General features: G+C 42.6%; 2 protein-coding genes across 4 annotated transcripts in view; one reads left to right on the forward strand and one right to left on the reverse strand.

The window, feature by feature from the left end:
• The window catches only part of RAD52 (RAD52 homolog, DNA repair protein), a 53,276-nt gene extending 48,799 nt beyond the window's left edge, over positions 1–4,477 (forward strand). The window contains exons 11-12 of the mRNA XM_028128090.2: positions 3,187–3,393; positions 3,729–4,477. Coding sequence (XP_027983891.1) covers positions 3,187–3,393; positions 3,729–3,790 — 269 coding nt within the window. The 3' untranslated portion in view covers positions 3,791–4,477. The remainder of the gene's footprint in view (positions 1–3,186; positions 3,394–3,728) is intronic.
• Positions 4,478–5,192: 715 nt separating this feature from the next.
• The window catches only part of WNK1 (WNK lysine deficient protein kinase 1), a 137,927-nt gene continuing 123,586 nt past the window's right edge, over positions 5,193–19,533 (reverse strand). For all 3 annotated transcript variants that reach the window (XM_054718764.1, XM_008153340.3, XM_008153341.3), the window contains 4 exons: positions 17,270–17,472; positions 15,777–15,971; positions 8,792–8,979; positions 5,193–8,107 (listed from right to left, as the gene is read on the reverse strand). In XM_054718764.1, the coding sequence (XP_054574739.1) occupies positions 7,790–8,107; positions 8,792–8,979; positions 15,777–15,971; positions 17,270–17,472 (904 nt within the window). In that variant the 3' untranslated portion in view covers positions 5,193–7,789. The remainder of the gene's footprint in view (positions 8,108–8,791; positions 8,980–15,776; positions 15,972–17,269; positions 17,473–19,533) is intronic.

A 19,533-nucleotide genomic window follows, 5' to 3' on the forward strand; every position in this document is an offset into this window, starting at 1 on the left:
TATTATATGAAATGCTGAAAGGTATTCTTTAAGAAGAGGAAGAAGAAGAAAAAGGTAAAGATAAAAATTATGAACAACAAATACATATCTATCAACAAGTGAATCGAGGAACCAAGATGGCGGCAAGGTTAAACAACTAAACTGCCGCCGCGCACAACAATTTTAAATCTACAACTAAAAGACAAAGCGCCTACCACCCAGAACTACGGGAAAGCTGGCTAAAGGGTAGATTTACAACTAAGAAGGAAAAAGAAAGGAGAACAAACGCGGAAAAGCTGAGGTACGGAGGCGCGCGTAGTGGGCTGGTGGTGGGCAACGGGGCGCACGGCTTTTTTTCAACCCAAAGGAAGACAAGCGCCCAATCACTCTGAAACCCAGTTTCTGGGGACATGCGGGGGACCCAGACACCTACGGGGAGAAGCTGGACTCTCGGCCATCAGGTCGGAAAGTGAGAGTGACTTTCTTCCAGAGGCTCGCCCAGCAATCAGTGTTTACTGCACTGGAGCATGGGACGCTGGGACTTGGAAACGCGGAAAGACAGAGATGGCTGACAGCAGCCGTCGCCAGTTTGCCACGCCCTAGCCTAGTGATGCCCTGAGACCCCGCCCCGCACATTCTACAAACCCGCCCAGGCTCCACACAGCGGCTTTTGCATATAAATGGCCTGCCTTGTGGCAGCTTAACCAAATCAACTGCAGCTCCAGTCAGACTGCTCCAAAACCACTCAAGCAAAGAGGAGAAAACTAGTTCTTGCTGTAGCTCCTGCTGAGGGGCCTCAGACAGTAGCTGACCTGCACCCCATTGGAGATCCAGAAACGAGGGCATCTAGTGTTCGGTGTGAAATAACACCAGATTTTAACCATTCTCATAAGGGACACATTCAAGAGGCAGACTCAGTGAGCGCCAAAGCCCTACTGCAACAAGTCCCGCCCCATAAACATGTCTCCAGCACAGCAATTCCTCCTTTATAGACACAGCGGGTCCTCACAGCCAATTGGCCTGGAGGTCAATTCCTCCCAGTGACACCAACAACAATCAAGACTTAACTACAACAAGGCTGTACACACATCCACTAAGGGGTGCACCAAGAGAGTCCACCTCAGGTAACTGAGAGGCTGACCCGTTGAACCAATAGGACACCTAGTACACAAAGCTACCCGAGAAACTCAGGGAAGCAGCGAAAATGAGGAGGCAAGGAAACAGATCCCAAACGAAAGAAATGGAGGAGAACAAACGACTGGACATAGAGTTCAAAACCACGGTTATAAGGTTTTTCAAGAATTTCATGGAAAAAGTCGATAAATTTAATGAGACCCTCGAGGATATGAAAAAGGTCCAACTAAAAATTAAACATGACTGAAATAACAAATATTATACAGAGACCCAGCAGCAAACTAGAGGAACGCAAGAATCAAGTCAAAGATTTGGAATACAAAGAGGAAAAGGACACGCCTCCAGAAAAACAAGGAGAGAAGAGAATTCAGAAAGTAGAAGATAGTGTAAGAAGCCTCTGGGACAACTTCAAGCGTACCAGCATCAGAATTATGGGGGTGCCAGAAGAAGAGAGAGAGCAAGACAATTAAAACCTACTTGAAGAAATAATGACCGAAAACTTCCCCCACCTGGTGAAAGAAATAGACTTACAAGTCCAGGAAGCACACAGAACCCCAAACAAAAGGAATCCAAAGAGGACCACACCAAGACACATCATAATTAAAATGCCAAGGGCAAAAGACAAAGAGAGAATCTTACAAGCAGCAAGAGAAAAACAGTTAGTTACTTACAAGGGAGCACCCATACAATTATCAGCTGGTTTCTCAACAGAAACTATGCAGGCCAGACGGGAGTGGCAAGAAATATTCAAAGTGATGAACAGCAAGAACCTACAACCAAGACTACTCTACCCAGCAAAGTTATCATACAGAATTGAAGGGCAGATAAAGAGCTTCACAGATAAGAAAAAACTAAAGGAGTTCATCACCACCAAACCAGTATTATATGAAAAGCTGAAAGGTATTATTTAAAAAGAGGAAAAAGAAGAAAAAGGTAAAGATAAAAATTATGAACAACAAATACATACCTATCAACAAGTGAATCTAAAAGTCAAGTGAATTAAAAATCTGAAGAACAGAATAAACTGGTGAACATAATAAAATCAGGGGCACAGAATGGGAGTGGATTGATAATTCTCAGGGGGAAGGGGGTGTGGGGGGTACGGGAAGAGACTGGACAAAATCATACACCTATGGATGAGGACAGCCGGGGGGGAGGTAAGGGCAGAGGGGGGGGGGGGGTGGGAACCGGGTGGAGGGGAGATATGGCGAGGGGGAGGAGAAACAATTGTAATAATCTGAACAATAAAGATTTATTAAATTAAAAAAAATCAAGTGAATAAAAAATCTGATGAACAGAATAAACTAGTGAATATAATAGAATCAGGGGCATAGAAAGGGAGTGGACTGACAATTCTCGGGGGGAAAGGGGTGTGGGGGGTGCGGAAAGAGACGACAAAAATCGTACACCTATGGATGAGGACAGTGTGTGGGGGTGGTAAGCCAGAGGATGGGGTGGGAACCGGGTGGAGGGGAGCTATGAGGGGAGAAAAGAGGAACAATTGAAATAATCTGAACAATAAAGATTTTTATTTTTTTTTTTAAAAAGAGGCATAAAAGCCCTGGCTGGTTTGGCTTAGTGGTTGGAGCATCGGCCCTCTGATGGAAGGGTCGGGGTTTGCTTCCTGGTCAGTGGTACATTACCATGGTTGCAGGTTCCCCAGCTCTGATAGAGGCACGTATGGTAGGCAACCAGTCAATGTACCTCTCTCACAGTGATGTTTCTCTCTCTCTCCCCTCCTCTCTCTGGAAATCAATGGGAAAAATATCCTCAGGTGAGGATTTAAAAGAAAAAAGGTATAAAAATCCCTTCTGCTTTATAGACCCATGAAGTTTTAGGAGAAAGAGGACCCAGAGTGGATTGATAGCAGTTCTGACTGGTAGCACAGATTTAGCTCCCTACTGTCCTAACAGAAGCTCCAATGTACTTTTAGGAGTTGGGGATAGAGAATCTGTAAACTACCATAGGGCACTCATGGCATGTGATTTCTATGACCTGCTTTTCCTGTACTGTATGTAAGAACACTTCCTTCTTTGTTGATACTACATTTTCCTGTGATCTTTGTCTTTGCAGACAGTTTTGAAATGTGGGATATGGCTCCAGATGTAGGGGACAGTGCTGTCAAGCCCTTGTCTAGACCAGAATCACACCAGACTGCTGCCACACCGGTCCTGAAGAACCAGATGGTGACCCGGAGCCGGACCCCACAAAGCCTTTGCCACCAGAATCCACAAGCAAAATTGCACCTCCAAACTCCCAACGTTAACCAGCACATAATAGGTAGCAAAGTGTTTTAGGAACAGATATTGGAGAATCTGGGTTTTAATTCTATGAATTTTAAAGGTGGAATAGCAGAAAATAGAAGATAATTGGTGTGAGAGCCAGAACTTGTGCTTTGGGGTCCTAGTGGGAAGCTTAGGCATGACTGCAATTAGGAGCTTTTCCTATGAAAAGTGGGCCCGTCATGATTACTACAATTTGGTCTAGAGTTAACAGAGGGATGTCTTCATAACAATTTTCATTCTTAGGTTTTTAGGATCATTAACTAATTCAGAAATTACTGAGTTCATTTTAAAATCATGGCAACTATATTTTAACAGCTTTCTCTTGCATAGGAGACTGTGATTCCTCCAGGAAGAACCAGGAGTTGAAGAAAAGGAAATTGGATCCATCTTAACAGAGGCTCAGGTTACCTCACCAGACTCTCACAGAGGGACTTTAGAAAACTGCTTTTGGCCATGAAATTGTTCATTATTCCTAGGGAATGAGCTTTATTTCCAAGGATTTACTTTGCTTCCTTCTGAACTCTTCCAGAGGATTTGACCACTGGAGCCTACTGCACATAAAGCTGAGCAGCTGGAAAACAAGTACTTTGAAAAAGCTTGTTGCACATTGAGTAGGCTTTGGGTAGATAACATACCTTTTCTTGGGCACTTGATACTTATTTATTCCTAACTATTATGTTAATAAACACAGAACTTTCAGGAATCACCAGTGGCTGAAAGTAACATAAGCCATACTACCAAGCACCAACTTTTGACAACGACCTACATTACAGTACTGGGTGTCTGCCTTCTTTCACGTTAGGGCACCGAGTTCCAATGCTGCCCACACCAGGACTGTGCGTCACGCTTAGAATACGTGGAGTGGTGTTGGACTCCTGTGCATCAGAGTCCAGGCTGTGATCTTCATCCGTGTTAACCTCTCGTTTAGTTAAGGGGACAGTGATGTAAGGCCAAAGAAAAGGAATTTCAAGAGCACAAAATAAATCCATTACTTGGTAACAAAATAGAAAATGTAAGTTGCTGTATATAGTTCCCCATTCAGATGTGTGATAAACCCATCTAACATAAATTGTTTTACCATTGTGCTTAGATGTTTCCTAATTCTTTCCCTCAAATAATGAGTTTGCGTTTACTTTTTAAGGTGCATTTTGGGCTGTACTTTTTACTAGTAATCTAATCTTGAAGCAGTGGCTCTTATTTTTTTGAGTAGCATTCATTTGTGGGAAGCTCGGAACCTGAGGCAAGGAACTCTTAAAGAACAGAAGGCAGTAATCCATTTGTTTCATGGGAAAATGAAGAGGCAGGGGCTTACCCTGATTTCTCTCTTTTTAATCCTCACCTGAGGATAATTTTCCATTGCTTTTTAGCGAGAGTGGAAGAGAGAGGGAAAGAGAGAAATATTGATGTGAGAGAGAAACACATCAATTGGTTGCCTCCTGCATAAGCACTGACCAGGGCCCAGGCCAGAAAGAAGCCTGCAACTGAGGCATGTGCCTTTGACCAGAATTGAACCCGGGACCCTTCAGTCCACAGGCCAACGCTCTACCCACTGAGCCAAACCGGCTAGGGCTGATTTCTCTCTTACCTCACCTGTTGCGCAGATTTGGTCATAGAGCCATCTTTTGATTTTGATGTCCTTATCATCTTCAGAATAAATATCATCTTTGTCTGCAGCATAACCATAGTTCAGGTCAGAACTGCCACTAAAGTTAGGAATCCAGTTATAAATTGCACACAAAACAGCTAATGAAATCATGAAAAATGAATTGGCTGGGAATGAAACCCCACAACTCATCAAAAGCAAGTTTGGTTTATTTGAATGGTTTCATTAAATAAGTCTACAAAGGTTACAAACTGAAGCACAAAGCGCAATCTTACAAGAAGCGCAACACCCAAAGTTAGTGCAAAATGTACAATTAACGGCTGCGGAGAAACCCAAGGTTTGAATTGTTTATTCATTTTTTTTTAAACAGTATACATTGTTAAATAATGTAAGGAAAACATTTATAATTCAGAAAGATTTTTTAATGTGGAAAAAGATACTCAAAGTGTACTATTAACACAAAAATAATTTAAACATTTCAGTAGCTAGTTGATTCCTCTAGGCTTCAGTTATTTCATCCACAGGAAGGAAAAAAAAAATCAACAGTAAATAAAACCAGTTCTTTCTTTTTTGTGACTGAAGAGACCTCAAAATTATTGAACCAAAATAACAAACAATGTGCTGCATTTGGCTTGCTTGTTTCTCTAGTAAAAAGTATTGTTTCATTTGTCTTAGGTGGTCCATTTCTCATTAACTTGGCCACCTTCTTTGTTCTATTCCTTACTCTTACCATCTCCCCAAGAATTCTAAGCAGAGAATGAATAAGTAAACAATTTTGAAGGAGGGCTTGGAACCTCTGCCCTTTTCATTTCTACCTTCCTAAAGCCTTCAGCTTTCATCTGCATCATCGGGGCCCACGAAGGGACAACAGGACAGGAGAGCCAACGAGGCTCTTCCTATTGTGGTGATTCCTGGGATGTGCCATTGAGGTGGGTTAGAGGTTGGAAATATGTCAATTTCCCAACTCAAGAGTCAAGACAAGAAGCACCCAAAAAAATTAAGAGTCCTAGCTTTTTTCCCCATCTTCAGAGATAATAGAGACCCCCAGTTAGCCAATTAGGGGAGTATTTCCTGAAAGCTCTGAAAAGAATAGAACTGCCCATTATAATTAGGCATATCACTAAATAACACTGGTTGGTTGCAGTTATTACTTAAGGAGAGTATTTGTTAAAATGAAATGTGAGAATATCAGTTGCAATTGCAGAAATAAAGGTGGCACAACAGATTATGATCCTGCAACCATTTGGACATAGGAGAAAAACAGGAAGAATATGATTCTTTCCTACAATGCTTACTTCAGATGTGGTTCCACTTTCCACAGAAACACAGCACTCCAAGCTGAGAAACGCCTGGTACATTTGCAACAAGAGGAAAGCAATCCGAACGGTTTTTCTTAGAGCAACTTTCTCCATCTGTGACACTTTTCACTGTCCCGCTTCCCAACTTCAAAACCAACCCCCTCTCTTCCCATGTTCAGCCATTTGTTCTAGGTCTGTTCAAGCCCAGCTCAATGAGGAAGGCTACGGCATCCATTGGTAGGCATCACATATCTTCAAACAAGTTTGTTCTCCCATACCTTTGTCTTTTTCTTTCACTTGTCCCACGCCTCCTTTAATCTTTTAAATTGCCCAATTTTATTACAGCACCCCTCCTCACCATTCCTGAAACAGAACTTTCCGCTTTCAAGCACTGATGTCAACTTAGCTTCTCACCCTGCTCATCTCACACCTGCTCTAGACAAAACTGTTAAATGACAACAACACTCCGTTTCCCTTTGGCACGACCCACTGCTGGGGTCATCCGGGCCTTACATTTCCTCCCACACGCCCTTTGCTGATCTGGGGTCTGAAGAGAAGTTGATGCTAATGGCAAAAGCAATAGAAGTTCAAGGCACTAAAATATCCAGCAAGCAATACTGGGAGAACAGAAGTATTCAAGTAAGTAATTTATACAATTTTACATTCACATTTATTTATCTAATACAATGGAAATACAAAGGAAAAGTTAAAGTGTCTCAATACGTAAAGGACAGAGCTAGCTTTTTTTTCAACCTTTTAAACCTTTCATATTTTCATCTTAAAACTACTGTTGTCCAACAACATTTATATATCACAGTGTTTCCACATCAAAACTGATGGCAAAGTTACATGTCCGCAGGGAACTTTTATTCCTAATTGCTAGTGCTGCAGTCAAAGCTGCTAATATCGTTTGCTTAAAGCACTAATGACCTATCATAAGAAAGGGCTGAAACCTCAGTCTTCTGGTGTTTTTCACTGGGTTCTAAAGAGAGAAAAAAAGGAAAGGGGAAAGGAGTGGGGGTGGGTGGGGGGACAGGGTAGAAAGAACCCAATACTTTCATTTTGTCTTGTGGCTTAGATTCTTGAGGGAATGAGGAACTTGGGGTGGGTACCAAAATTAAGAGCTACACCCACTTAAAAATACAGATGGGGTTTGGTTTTCCCTTGAGCACTTGAATAGCTTCCTGATAAAAGCCCTTCTCTTTCCGAGCCCTCACTGCTGGGTACAGGTAAACAGGAAAGCACACGTTGAAGCTACCCCACCACAAGAAAGCTGCTCTTTCCTTCTTGTCCCACTCCAATTAATGGTGAAGGGGAGGAAGAATCTCCATTTTGAGGGCTCTAAGCAGTATTAAAAACATTCCTTTCTGGCAAGAAATCATCAGTTAAATGCAGCACTAGTAGTTAGTATACAGGCTACTAACCCCTCCGCCCCCAATCACTCAGCACTCTTTCCTGTCCCCAAATCTCCTCAGTTACTGTCTCTAGGTCTAAGTGGTCCGCAGGTTGGAACCTGGGGGGTTGCTGATGGATTTCTGCAAATTGCTGATGTTGAAATTCTGTAAGGAGGCAGTTCCCACAGGCTGGAACTGCCCAAGTGGCTGTGGTGCAGGGCCACCCGTCCCACTCCACTGAGTGCCAAAGGGAGGAGCTGGAAAACTGTACTGCTGTGGGGGGCACATAGCCTTGGTGAAGTGACCTAGAGAGGTAGCTGATGCTGCAGAGATGGGGGCAGGGCCACCCAGGTTTGAGGTCATGGAGATGCACAGCTGACCAGGTGCTGAGAACTTCCTTGCCATTCCAGGGCCCTGAAAACAAAACAACTCATTGTAAAGTGTGGTGTGGGCATAACATGCATGAGTGCGAAATGGGAATACTAAAATATAATTTTACAACTGGGGCTGTTCTAATCTTATAAAACCTTTCATAATAATTATTATTGGCTCTTCACACTTACCTAACCAGTGAGAATAACCATTCCAACTGTAACTGCGTGGTGGTGTGTGTGTGTGTCTGTCTGTGTATGATGGTGGGCATGCAGTTCAGAGTAATAAAGAAAAGGGAAGAAAAAATTGAGTTGACCAATAGGGAGAGAAGGATTCAGGGAAGTAAAAATAAAAGGGTACCTGGGTGATTTTTGTCTTGTTTTTCTAAAAGTATTTAAAATTGCATGGCTGGTGTGGCGCAGTGGTTGAGTATCAACCTATGGACTAGGAGTTAGTTGATGGTTCGATTCCCGAACAGGGTATATGCTAGGGTTGCGGGCTCAATCCTCAGTAGAGGGCATGCAGGAGGCAGCCGATCAATGATTCTCTCTCATCATTGATACTTCTGTCTCTCCCTTCTCTCTGAAATCAATAAAACCGTATTTTTAAAAAGTGTTAAAATTAATGAGCCACTGAAGTAGATCACTGCCTGAAATGTTAAGCATGGTCTCAGATGTGCTAAGTGACATGAAGAGAGTAGGAAAATGGCAAAAAGGGAAATCTTACCTCGTAATTCATATGCCCTTTGCTTCCTCTCCTGCCTGAAAGATTCATGGCATCTCGGGCCCAGTTGTCCACCAACTTGTGCAGGTCATCTGTGAACGTGCCCTTCCTGCTGGAGGTCATGGCAGGAGGCTGCGTCTGGGCAGCTTGGCTGTTCACTGTTCCCCCAACAGTGTTTGTGCTGCTGGTCCCTAGAGTTAGAAGAAGCAACAGAATAACCATTACATGGTGTTTGGATTATAATTTAATGAACAGGAAAAGCTTCACAGAATGACGAATGGCAAGCCACAGAATGGGGAGGATGGATTGGGAAGCCATGCAAGAAAGGAAGATCCCAAGGCCTTATTTAGCCAAATGTTTTGCCTAACAGGGCAATGAAACCAGATTCTCTTCAGGAGCTGCAGGTGAGGAAGGCTAAAGAACTCAGGGCTATGGTGGGTACAAAGGGGGCCCTCTTTCAGCCCATTCACGTGGTACTGAACGTACTGCCAGTACACGGTTTCAGCATTGCAGCGATGAGGGAAGAGTGGGATGGTCAGTGAGGCTAGTTGCTCTAGAGCAGGGGTCCAGTTCGCCGTCCCTCAGACCGTTGGAGGGCCGGACTATAGTTTAGAAAAAACTATGAACAAATTCCTATGCACACTGCACATATCTTATTTTGAAGTAAAAAAACAAAACGGCAAAAACACCCGCATGTGGCCCACGGGCCGTAGTTTGAGGACGCCTGCTCTAGAGTGTTACAGAACGCAGGGCAAGCAAGATGATTTCTTGAGCACTGGGCCAAGGTTCAAGTAGGAGTTACAGAAACGCAAAGACAGGTGTTTGGCCCAGGAAAAGGCATGGTTCCCAAACCATGTGGACTGGGCCATAATCTTTAGCCATTTCTTAATAGAAAGAGGGGGTAAGAGAAACAGCATGCTCTGTTCAAAAAAACATTTTCACCTGGACCTCGTAAACACAATTTGTAAACATAAACTTGAGAGGAATTAAGGCTTCAACCTCTCCCAATTTCCTATGAGTGAAGAACCAAGTTTACTTGTGAGGAAGGTTTATTGTTTGCCTGAATCTTTCAACTCCAAGAAGACATGCTTTTCCTGAAGATGACCTGTTTCAACTGGTTCAAGGATCCTCAGCCCTTCCCCCACCTTTCCCAGAACAGCAAGCTCTCTTATGGGGAAGCAATAGAACACTCAGCTGAGGCAGGGGTGCAAAAGGGAGGAGGAAGCTTTGAGGTGCAATGAAGGAGTTCTATTTCTATAGTTTGATGAGAAGAAAGGAGTCTGTGTCCTGCCTGATTTCGGCTCTGCTGGAGGGCACACTGAAGATTATGCGAAGAGGCAAGTTTTAGGGAAGAGGGAGAGAAGAGTCATGGTCTTGTTTGTTTACCCTCACCCCACCTTCTTAGCAGATATCACATTTGCTATAGAATAAATAACAGCTACTAAGTTGTGAGCACTAGGCCTTAAGATAGCCCAGTAATGCTGGGGGCTACATAAATGCATACATTTTCCTGCTTTCAAGGTCAAAGCAGCACTGGAGCACAGCCGCATACCTGAAGCAACTCTGCCATTGAAAAGCCCTTTATGATCCATTGCTGGTCAAGTTTATACCACACTATCCAGGGATGGCACACACAAGCGTGTCTGTACTTGAGAAACAGCTAATTCGGAGGTGAAGCTGCAGAGGAAGGTCACATGCTTCTTACCACCAAGGCTTGACATGGAACTACTGCAGTGTGTGCTAGCTCCCTTCTCAGTGCCCACAGGAGCCACAGGGAATTGCTCTCGCACATACAGTAAAGGGAAGAGTAAGTTCCGCTATGGCACAGGAAACGGCCTTCCTCGAACAGCGAGAGTGAGACAGAAGTGGGATGGGAGGGAGGAAGAGGCAGTGAGGATGGCAGTCATGATGGTGAAGTCCAGAAGGCAAGCATGTCATGCATGAGGACCACCATCCGGTTCGAATGGTGATTGCTTAGTGAGCTTGATGGTAACCAGACACTATCCCACGTGAGCAGAGTTGTCAAAGCCAAATACAAGAAGCTCTGTTGAGGTGAACACCGATTACAAAGCTCGTGCTGGGTGGGAGTCCCACTGCTCTGGTCTCATGCTTGTTGCCTTTCATGCTCTGAGGCCCCTTTCTGACCAAATCTCATTTCTCACTTTAATATATATTATACAGTACTGTATTCTGAAGGTAAGGTTTATACCTTGAGGGAGAGTCAACCATACAGTTGACCCTTTTATTCTGGCTTCTGAAAACAGGTTTTCCCATTAAAGGAAATAAACACATCCTTTTCTGACTAGAAATAAACTCCTGGGAGAAGTTGACTATAAAAACTAGAATATGTCGTGGATTTAGTCCATTTCAGTAATAAAGTGTCTAAGAACATTTTAATGCAAATAATGAGAACACTGTATGCCTTCCAGAGTATACTGACTAACCTCTCAACCTTTCTCAGTTCTGCTGAAAAGCTCTCAAAAGTGCATGCTGAATCACCCAAAATCTGTTCTTCAGTTTTCTCCTGCTATAATACATTTTCCCCACCCCCACACCGCCAGATCCTAGTAACAACAACCTATTAGTAGCCACAACTTACTGCCCATATATCCCAAGTATAGCGTTTTCTGGTTGACCCTCTAGGTGGCCTGTGGGGTTGTTGAATTGCCTGTACTTTAATGACAAACTACCAATCTAAGAAGCCAAACTCTACAAAGTTATGCCTCTCACCTTACCAACCTAGCAGACGTGGGGTAATGGGCTCTTGTATGCTGTGACCACTGCTGATTTCCCAGTGGCCGGCACATTTTTGTTAACTTACAAATTCTTTTGCAAAGGAGTCAGGAGTCCTTGATCTCTCTGTACATAGCCATCGGCTTATCAAGCCATAATGCCACAGAGGTAGGCTTGCAGGGGGTCATCAATGAAAACACTGACTATGAGGTGATTTCTTAATCTGAGAGATAGCCAGTGGTCAGCAAATAAGCACGTTAAAGAATATATCAGAAAAGGGTGTGGAACTAGAGAGATGGAAATTGGGAATCAGGGAGTTGTGAGGCTTCAAGGTTCAAAGAACTCAAGGATAACAGGCTTTGCAATCAAGGACCGAAAGTAACAGAAAAATAAAAGATAATTACTACAGAGCTGGTTGCAAGGACAGACTTTTTTCACCATCTTCCCTGAAGCACAAAGAGAGAGCAATGTGTTAAAAATAAAGAAACATCAGTGTAAAATATTTAGAATCTCCAAACAGCACACAAAGTCCCAGCAAGAGAAAGCAGGAGGGGAGACAGCCTGGTAGGACCTGGAGCCCTTGCCACAGAGGTAGTTCCACGGGACGTATCTTACTGGCTGTTAGCTTTGACTTGGTTATCTGATGATGGGCTGTGTACCTAGCTACAGAAGCTGGATTCCCATACCCAATCTTTGTATCTAGAAGAGCAATGCCCTGCATTAAGGTTCTGGGAGGGGAGGAACTCCAGTCTCTCAGATCTCTGCTTGAATTTCAAATACCCAAGCAGTCTTTCCATGGACCGTGTCCCGCTTTCTGTTTCTCCTGCTGGGATGTTAAAAAGCATTCAATTAAATGCATTAGCAATTCTACCACAGTGGGCTGATAGATATTACCATTGTTACAGTTTTCTCTTAATTTAAATTGGCTAATATATTTCCACATCCTAGACATACATACTAGTACTTTCCCCTTTAGGAAGATCTTTAAAAGTATATGGAAAACAAGCAACTTTTGAACATAAATAAAGCATTAAGGCAAGCCATGCTTCCAACCATTCCCTGTTTGGAGAGCACAGAATAATGCACCCCAACTAGTAAGGCCTCCCTGTCTAAAAGCACCTGGTTTTTCTTTCCACATTTGCTTTAAATCTGCCTCCTGCAATTTGGTCACCAAGGCTTATAAGATATACTACTATACTGATGTCGCCTTTCATTTTAGACCCAGCAGGAAGCGATAAGATTTTAATATTTCTAAACACTTTTATTCAAAAACAGTATTATACCACCTACCTTTAAGAGTGTGATGAGAATTCACTGAATTAATTTGAAGTGGTATCTATCATATTATACTTTACAAAAAAGCCTTGGTTCTCTTTATTCTGTTAGACATTTCAGGCTGTATTAACACTTGCCTCCTAGTATTAATGTCTTTTCATCTTTCTAGCTGGACATATAAATTAAATGCTTATTTAAGCATCAAAATGTTAGTATGCTTGGTCCAGCCTAGTTTAACCAGAAAGCTATTTATATGAATGCTCAAAAATCGCACATGCTTGGAAAACTACCAAACTGGGTAATGCCTTCCACACTTTTGTTAATTAGCTTTGGCTAGTCATGAGAGGTCCAAGGACCTCTGAACCATACTCGGAAATAGTGATGGCCTTAGCACATGCATTTAAAAAGCACTTCAATAACCACATCAGAAGTTTGAGGCCTTAACAGAGACCTTTATTTAAACTCTAAAAAACTTTTTCTACTTGAGTCCTACTTTCATTTTTAAAAATTTATTTCAATTTACATTTACTGGCCAATCAGAGGGCAATGATGTGTGCTTCCCCTGTTTCTATGTATGTGATTTGTGAAACCCTAGAGGACAGGTGTCATCTTCATGTCACAGTTGGGAAAGATGGGCTGGAGAGGTTTTGCTATTGTGCCTTTAAGGAGAAGGCTTGGAAATCTCAGCAATCATTTTCACTTGCAGGTGCTGGGATTTGGTCTTTAACAGAATAAATGCTTTATGAGAGTAACTACACTGAAACCCTTTCAACACCTGATTTTATGAAATTAGAAGGTAGTAGTGGTGAAAGGATCCAATGAGGAAATTCTTGCATCTTTTCAGCTGATGGTTATGCTTAATTGACCAGAAAAAGATTCCAGCCTCCTCTGAAAAATAGGGTATAACTTTTACCTGCTGCCAGGATCTAAGTGCATCAGTGGTCAAGATGCTTTCTGTCACTTCTCACTGAATAGGACAAAAATTGTCTTCATTATTCTTTCTTTTTAAAAAAAAATTCATTGATTGATTTTAGAGAGTAAGGAGGAGGAAGGGAGAGAGTGAGTTAGAGAGAGAGAGAGAGAAACATTGATTTGTTGCTCCACTTATGCATTCACTGGTTGATTCTTGTATGTGCCCTGACTGGGAATCAAACCCTTGACCTTGGTGTTTATCAGGAAGATGCTCTAACCCAGTGGTTCCCAACGTGGGACACCCCACAGGGGGACGATTTGATTTTTAAGGGGGCCAATTCAAGAATGAGTTATTAACAGTGAATTTTTTTGCATTTCTTATGGTTCTAAGGGCCTCATATACAGTATATAAATATATATTGTGATATATTTATGCATTTCAGTTCTCTATTATATGTTTTGAAATTTATTTGCTATTTTTCGTATCACTTCATATTATTATTTTTTAACACTTTCTTAGTGATTTCTTCCTCAGTACTTTAACTGTCCTTTCGTTCTTTTATTTTTCTCTTTCATGGATGCCATGTTCTTTGGAAGCTTGTTTAGGCCAAGTTAATGGCCTTTTAGACTTCCTCCACATGAATAGGAGTTTACTTTTTGAATAATAAGAAATATATGTCATGGGGGGTGGGGCGCATCTGTATTTTAGAGATGCTTAGGTGGGGCATGACCCCCCAAAAAGTTGGGAAACCACTGGTCTAACCAGTGAGTACCTGACCAGGGTCCAGTCTTCATTATCCTAAAAGACCCAGCAATCTATGTAACCTAATACCATGCTACATGGATCTATGAAGAAGCAATTCTATCAGAAGGTTATTTTGAAGTTTATAGAAACCTATTATTATTTCTACACCTTTTATAATAATTAATGTAGGGACCCAAACTTCTGAGGGTAACAGTAGTTCAGCCAAGCTGCTGAGTAAATGATATACAAAGACAAATGAAAATGGACTGCGTGAAATATCAGATCCAAGCAGCAGAAAAACAAGGGCGAGGAAGGAGTAAAGGTGTTACACACAAAGAGCCAAGCAGGGCGTACTCAGAAATCGGGTCCTCCTGCCACCAGGTTTGAATGTCACCTGCTCAGATGCACAGTTAAACTTCGCACAGCCTGTGGGAGGGGAGAAACAGGGAAGGACAGAGAGAGAAGAGACAGAACACAACTACAAGATGTTAGAAACTTGAGGCTGGAGTGGTGAAATGCGCTACAATGACACACAGAACAAGCTTCTAGGGGAAAGGTCAAATATACAGGACAGGAAAATTAGGCCTCAATTCCCTCCACCTGCCAAAAGCTTTCACAGTGGGAATAATGCTAGCTAGTTTGAGCTCTTATCAAAAAGGACATTTATCTTGTGAAAAGACAATCCAATCTTTAATTTCAGTGAAATTGTGACAAAGGTACCTAAGCGACCTACTCATATTTTTTCCCATTCTTTTCTACCCACACACTGAACTCCTTTCAATACTTGTTCTAAGGTTACTAGAAGCTCTTTCCTCTACAGGAATGTTTTGAGCAATCATTAATAAATAAAACTATATTTGAAAAGTAAATAATTTATATAAAAATTGAATTGTAGGGTAATTCATTTTAGTATGCTACTCCCATAGTTAGAAATTTAAAAAGTCCACATTAGCTAATCCAGCAAGTTAGCTTTCAGAAACTGCTAAAACTCCTTAGAATTTAGTGCAGGAAATCTGTCTAGTCATAAGTATAAGTTGCAAATCCCAAATGAGTTCTTCATATAGGTCACAAACCTAACCATTTGCAGTAATCCTTTGAAAAGAAGCTATTTCACCTGATAGGAGCGATGAGTACACCTGTCTAATCACTTCCCACCCCTTCAGCTCATAGATCCTTGGAAGTGTACAACACACAGGCGATGTTCTGGTCAACTGGTCTTCCAACTCACCTTAACAATAACCTACTCATTAGGCTTTTGTCCCAGACACGGCAATATCTCCATTTGAATATTTTTGGAAGATGATGGTTGCTTTGCTTTCTTACCTTGACCTGGAGCAGAAAGGCTTGGTACTGAAATGGCACCATCACTGGTGAAGGCTGAATAGAGGTTGTCACTGGAGGGAGATGGCTTAAGAGGCTGTAACAGCTGATTTTGCCCAGTCTCTGGGATGTTGCCAGGAGGTTGGAGGGTTTGCTGGGGGTGCAAGCCTGAAGCTCCACTCTGACCAGACAAATTACCTGCCAGAAGACAAAGTGGCATGAAGAAACATGTACAGCTTTCCCAATGCACTTTAATAGGCACCGTCCTTATTCTTCCAATTTGTCTCATTGAGTGATTAATGGGCCAAAAGCTATAACTAATGAATAGGAGGGGAAGTGAGGAATGGCATGAGAATCAACAGTTAATAGGGCCATAGGAAACTATCCCGAAAGTTTTTTAGCTTTAGAAGACCTAGATGGATCACAAATCTGAGCTGAGTAAGAAGTCTAGAACAGTGGTTGCCAACCGGTGGTCCGCAGGTTGGCGACCACTGGTCTAGAATATATAGATACAAGAGAATTCCATTTTGCAGTTCCACAACTCTACTACAAAACACTGTGTTGGATCACGATACAAATAGGTTTGGCAAGCGGTGTCTGCTTAATTTTTCTTATAAGTATATGTCAGATCAAGTACAAAAGACGTGTTAAAAATAGCTGCTATTCCTTATAATCACATCTCTACTACTGATTTGGTTCTAATGTGCTAGAGAAAATTTGGGTCTCTAAAACTTCCAGAAAATGGAAAGCTGCTAAAAAGTTTGCAACTGCTCTCCAACATATTTACGTTAGCCCTACAGAGCAAATATGAATTATACACTTATTTCAGACTTTTTTACTTTTCAACTAATTATCTGTTAACATTACCATAATTTCACCAAAGGGTAAAAACTGTTTATCACAATTAAAATAGATCTACAATTCATTACAAGGGATTATGATTAAACTATTTTTTAGTTACAAACACTAGGAAATTCTTTATCCCAATATAGGCAAATAAAATAAAAACTTTAATCAAGGAAATTATCACTTAAGACATACTCAAATATCTATATGAAATTTGTATTTATTCCAGTCACAATTATGACCAATTCATTCACTGAAAGGAAGAACCTACCTGAGCTTTACAAAGTACAGATGAAATATATTTTCTTCTAACTGCCCAAGAATTCAGAGAAATATGAGGTATGAGTTACCAGGCAAAGCTTAATGTTTTATCCTTAAGAACAACTATAAATAAAGACTACCCATGGATAGCAAAATAGATTATAATGGAATAGGCCATTGAACTCACCCAGTCTTACTTCCATAAATTAAAAAAGAGGTACTATAAATATGGGGAGTAGAGAATTCAAGGAAGTAAGAATATTAGGAAAGTCAATTAAATTCTTTTGAAATTTAACAAAAACAACAAATGTTCCACAGGTTATATACACTCTTGAAGACAGAAATAAAAGATGGGACAGCCATGGCTGACCTGGTCCAGGGCTTCTTACCTGAAAGCTGGGGGCTTTTACTGCCCAAGGAACTGATGCGACTAGATTTGCTGCCTTTGCTTTTAGTGGGCCGCCTTCTTCTTCCTGAAAGAGGGGCAGCTGGGGGAATAATGACAGCAGGGGGAACCTTGCCCAGTTTGGTATACAAAGATTCAATTTCATGTTTCTGGCGACTCTGCAGATCTTGAATCTCTTTAAGATGTCTATGAAAGATAAACAGACATAATTCAAAAATATTAAAACCACCTTTGTTCAAACAAGACTTAACCACATATTCTTTAACCGCCACTGAAGTACTTACTTTTGAATCTTTGCCCCAAATGTATTTAATCTAGTTTCTACTACACCTTGAGATTCTAGTTTGTCAACTCATCTTGCTGGCCTCCATTACCCAAGCCAAAACCCAACAAGCTCCCAGCCAACAAATGGCTGATGATGCAGCAGGAGAAAAACATTTCCTGGCTTTTGAGATTATACACAGGAGTACTGATTTTGCTACTCTGATCCAGTTTGTCAAATATGATCAACAAAACCTTCTAACACTGGTTCATTTGGTAGACTAATAAATAGCTAAGACTAGGTTAGTAATTATAAAAAGTGCTATTAATAAAAATAATATAGTAACAATAACACAAGATGCTGACAAAGTTCTATAACTAGAAATGCTGTGGGTCCTGATGAGTACAGGAGACCCAATGAGAACTACATTCAGATAACTAGCTTTTGCCCATTACCTTCTTTTTAAAAGAAATGAGACATAGCCCTAGCTGGTTTGGCTCAGTGGATAGAGGGTCGGCCTGCAGACTGAAGGGTCCCAGGTTCAATTCCGATCAAGGGCACATGCCCAGGTTGCGGGCTTGATCCCCAGTAGGGGGTATGCAGGAGGCAGCCAATCAATGATTCTTTCTCATCACTGATGTTTCTATCTCTCCCTCTCCCGTCCTCTCTGAAATCAATAAAAATATATTTTTAAAAATCCTATCTAATAATAGACAAATATGCAAATTGACCATACCTCTGACACGTCCACAAGCCACGCCCACCATCCAATCAGAGCGAGTATGCAAATTAACCCAAACCAAGATGGCTACAGCCACAGAGAGCAAGGTTTCCTAGGTAACAGAGGAAGCCAAGCTTTCTGCCTGCCCTTGCCAGGCCTAAGCCTCCACTCAAGCTACAAAGTTTCAATTATAGAAGGTAAACAAATTCAAACAAATGGCGGCTGAATGGAGCTTGAGAGAGCAGGCCAGGGTTGCCGCCGGCAACAGGGGAAGCAAAGCTTTCCACATACCCTGGCCGGGCCCACCCGCTTAAGGCAACAAAGTTTCAATTATAACCCCAACACAAATGGCTGCCGGCCTCAGAGGGAGCCCCAGGCTTGGCTCCGCTCCAGGCTACAAAGTTTCAATTGTAGAAGGAAAATAAATTCCAGATACCAGGGCCTCCGCTTGGGTTGCCAGGGGGCGTGGCCGGCCTGCAAACCACAACAGGCCCCTCGCTCAGGCCGCCCCACACCCCAAGGGAACCCCCACCTGATCTGGGACGCCCTTCAGGGCAAACCAGCTGGCCCCCACCCCTGTACCAGGCCTCTATCCTATCTAATAAAAGAGTAATATGCAGATTGATCATCACTGCAACACACAATATAGCTGCCCCCATGTGGTCAAAGATCCTGCCCCCATGTGGACACAAGATGGCCAGCAGGAGAGGGCAGTTGGGAGGCAACCGGCCTGCAAGGGAGGGCAGCTGAGAGGGACCAGGCCTGCAAGGAAGGGCAGTTGGAGGTGATCAACCCTGCAGGAGAGGGCAGTTAGGGGTGACCAGGCCGGCAGAGGAGGGAAGTTGGGGGCAAACAGGCTGGCAGCAGAGTGGTTAGGGGGTGATCAGGCTGGCAGGCAGAAGCGGTTAGGGGCAATCAGGAAGGCAGGCAGACAAGCAGTTGAGAGCCAGCAGTCCTGGATTGTGAGAGGGATGTCCGACTGCCCATTTAGGGATCCGACTGCCCACCGGGATCGGGCGTAAACGGGCAGTCGGACATCCCTCAAGGGTTCCCATATTGGAGAGGGTACAGGCTGGGCTGAGGGACAACCCCCCTCCGTGCATGAATTTCGTGCACTGGGCCTCTAGTCTATATATAAAAGCCTAAGCTACCAGTCGACCGGTAGCTATGATGCGCACTGACCACCAGGGGGCAGACGCTCAACACACAGGCATAAAAACATGGAACAGACTGATGAATCCCAGAAGGAAGGGGGAGGGGGAAG

The sequence above is a fragment of the Eptesicus fuscus genome, chromosome 7 (genome assembly GCF_027574615.1).
Source record: "Eptesicus fuscus isolate TK198812 chromosome 7, DD_ASM_mEF_20220401, whole genome shotgun sequence".
In the NCBI taxonomy this organism is placed as follows: domain Eukaryota; kingdom Metazoa; phylum Chordata; class Mammalia; order Chiroptera; family Vespertilionidae; genus Eptesicus; species Eptesicus fuscus.